Below are 3,378 nucleotides of genomic sequence, written 5' to 3'. Positions count from 1 at the left end.
CTTGAAGTTGTCTCAGAGGCTCCTTACACTATCTTCATATTTTGGATTCTTTTTTCTTTTCGGGATGGGTGTTTTTTGCTTTTTCGTATTTCAGATCTTTGACTTGATTCTTGGGATCCTCTAGTCTTCTGTTGGATCTCTGTATGTTATTCTTTTTTTTTAATTTTTTATTTTATTTTATTTTTTTTTAAATTGCTTAAATTATTACAAAGAGTATTACATATGCGTATGTTATTCTTTATTTTAGTCAGTGTATGCTTAATTTCTAATTGGTCCTTTTTCATATCCTTGAGGGTCTCACTAAATTTTTCAGAGGTTTCTAGAAGATTCTTGAGTAAGTGTATAACCGTGGTTTTGAACCTGATATCCAGTAGTTTGCTTTCCTCCATTTCTTTCATTTGTGACCTGTTTCGTTGTCTCCGCATTTTGGCTGCTTCCCTGTGTTGATAGAGTGGCTTTTTGTGCTAGGTGTCCTATAGAGCTCAGTGGCTCAGCCTAATTACCTGAGGTTGACACTCTTGGTGCACCCCTTTGTGGGCTGTGTGCACAGTCTTGTTGTAGTTAAGTGTTAATTGCTGTTGGTGTCAGTGGGAGGAATTGACCACTAGGCTAATTGGCTGTGAGGACCAGCTGTGACTACAGTGGGAGAGCTGCTGTGCAGGAGACACCCTTATGGAGCAGGACTTGCTTCAGTGGGGCTTTGGTGCTCACTGAGTCTGCCCCCTGAGTGTGTCCCTTATGGATCTGAGGAGTTGTAATCTGGATGGTCCCACTCTGACCGCTGGGTACACTGGCTCTTGGATCTCCAAGGAGGTGCTAAGTCAGCTACTGCCTGAGGCCACCCAGCAGGAGCTACAGAGAGATCTGCAGATTCCTTCTCTTTGTTTGGGGTTTGGAAGTGCCCAGATGAGGCCCAGCTGTGAAGCAATGCAGGCTGCTGTCTAGGCCTTCCTTTGGAAGCTTTGGTGCTCTTTGACCCAGCTGCAGTTTGTTATGTTTTAGATTGCAAAAGAACAGGCCATTCATATGCAAAAGCCTCTGCACACAGCTTGGGTGGGGTTGTAAATTGGGTGGGGCGGGGTCTCAGGGAATCATCAGGGTGGAGCAAACTGCAATGGCTGCCAGTCTGCTCTGCCTTGGAGTGGTCCCCGGGTCTCTGTCCCGCGGCCCCCGTGCAGGAACAATGATCAATCACTGCAAGCACCTCTGCGAGAAAGCCGCCCTCGTGTTCCGGTTCCGGCCCGATGCCAGACAGTCCAGTTTCTCTCTGTATGAGTCTGGGTCCCCAGAGTCTTGCCTGAAACTGGAGTTCAGAGCAATTGGGAGCTTGTATCTCCCTCCTGATTGAAAAAGACAACAGCGTACCCAGTTGCCAGCCTGTTTCCGCGTGCGCCTCCATACCTCTGCACCTCCGCACTTGCTCACCTCTGCACCTCCTACCCGTCTCAATGCGCTTTTCTCTTTCCTTCTAGTTGTAGAATTTCCACTCTGCCAGCCTTCCCGTGGTTCTGGATGATACCGTTTTGTCTTTTAATTGTATTTTTGTTGTGGTTGTGCGAGGCAGCAAGTACAGGTGTGTACCTATGCCGCCATCTTGGTTCCTCCTCATTCACATTGAGGACAGTTTTAATGCTGTGGTGGGAGGTGAACTCGGGACCAGGGGGTGAGCCAATGGGGAGGCTTGGCCTGGGGTAAAGGAGCGTCGCTGGTGGTGAGGCTGGGCTTCAGGTGAGAACGAGGGGAAGTCGTGCTCATGGCACAGGCTGCGGCATGTGGTCTGTGCCTGTGGCTCTAGAGGCTACAATGTGGGCCGTGGGGTGAATGGCAGACAGTCCCTCGGGGCGTGCTGGGGCCTGTGCTGGGTGCACGAAGGGGGTGAGGTTGGCTCAAAGCCTAGACTCCAGGAGCCCAGGCGGGCACTGAAGCGCCAGCTCCTGCGAGGGACCCGGTGGACCCTCTGGGGGAGGGGGAGCTGGGTTTGGGGGCTGGTGTGGGGTTCGGGGAGCTTGGCGCTGTCTGAGCTCTCAGCACTGTGCCCCCCTTTCTCTGCTAGATTGACTTAGTCTCTGTTTTCGCAGCACTCGCTTGGCTCCTCCCTGACTCAGCTGCACGCTGGGCTCCCTGTCACTGCCTCTAATTGAGGTTCCTGTTACCTGGTTGGGCCCTGGGAACCCAATAGCCTCATTCCCTGAGATGGTATCAGAAGTCAGGACGGCCCTCAGCCACTGTCCGCGGTGCTCGCAGCTCTCCCCTCGCTGCAGGAAGGACTGTCCGGCCCACGCTCCCGTTACCGGCGTCCAGAGGCCCTTCTCACGACACAGGCTGCCTCGCCCACACCTGGGCCAGGTGACAGGACCGGGGCCTTGGGGCCACAGGTGCTGAGACCCTCCGTCCCCTCCGCCTCAGGAAGGAGGCCCTGACTGAGGAACGTGGGCCAGAACCCGGGCTCCTGGGATCTGTCCGTTCCGCTCGCTCCCCTTTCTCTCCGGGGCCTCTGCCTCCCCCATCAGCGGTGCGGCCAGAGAGAGGGCCTGGCCAGTGCCTCGGAGAGGCCTGTTCCAGACAAGCTCAGTTTCCTGTGGAATTACTGAAATTACACCTAAAAATGCCTTCCTTGCCCCGTTTTTAGGAAGAAGTAAGTCTAACCTGGGCTGGGCCCCTCTGCACCTGGCCTGCTACTTTGGACATAGACAAGTGGTCCAGGCCCTGCTAAAGGTATGTTGATGGCTGAGTTTTTCATGAACATAGGAGGTACCGGCACGGAAAGGATGGAAGGCTTAGGGAAGCCACCGAGCCAGACGGCTTATGCAGAGCAGGAGTCATCACTCAAGACACGAATTGTTGCCCTAACCGGTGTGGCTCAGTGGATAGAGCGTCGGCCTGTGGACTCAAGGGTCCCAGGTTCGATTCCGGTCAAGTGCATGTACCTTGGTTGCGGGCACATCCCCAGTAGGGAGTGTGCAGGAGGCAGCTGGTCGATGTTTCTCTCTCATTGATGTTTCTGACTCTCTCTATTCCTATCCCTTCCTCTCTGTAAAAAATAAATAAAATATATTAAAAAAAACAAAACAAAACACGAATTGTTCTTTCCTAAATACATGAAGTAGGTTAGCCTGAGTCATTAAAATTCTATTTTTTTTAGTCATTTAATTTTTACAGTGTTGGCTTTTTGAAATTGTGAAAGTGGACATATGAATTAATGAAGATATTGTATATTTTCAGTTTTTTGGCCTAACAGTTAAGAAAAAGAACCAAAGCACATTCTATGTAATCCTGTATAATAAAAGGCTAATGTGCAAATTGTCCTCTTGACCGGGAGTTCGAACAGGGGGTGGGGCGGGCTGGCCAACTGCTCACAGCCCCTCCGCCTGGCCGGCC

At 51.6% G+C, this 3,378-nt stretch overlaps 1 protein-coding gene across 1 annotated transcript in view; it reads left to right on the top strand.

Moving 5' to 3' along the window:
* OSBPL1A (oxysterol binding protein-like 1A) overlaps positions 1-3,378 on the top strand; it is a 119,070-nt gene that overhangs the window by 17,158 nt on the left and 98,534 nt on the right. Inside the window, exon 2 of the mRNA XM_014546152.1 lies at positions 2,630-2,715. Coding sequence (XP_014401638.1) covers positions 2,630-2,715 — 86 coding nt within the window. The remainder of the gene's footprint in view (positions 1-2,629; positions 2,716-3,378) is intronic.

The sequence above is a fragment of the Myotis brandtii genome, unplaced genomic scaffold (assembly GCF_000412655.1).
Source record: "Myotis brandtii unplaced genomic scaffold, ASM41265v1 scaffold433, whole genome shotgun sequence".
Classification (NCBI taxonomy): domain Eukaryota; kingdom Metazoa; phylum Chordata; class Mammalia; order Chiroptera; family Vespertilionidae; genus Myotis; species Myotis brandtii.
The sequence above is the reverse complement of the archived record's forward strand: the minus strand, read 5'-3'. Positions and strand labels throughout refer to the sequence as shown.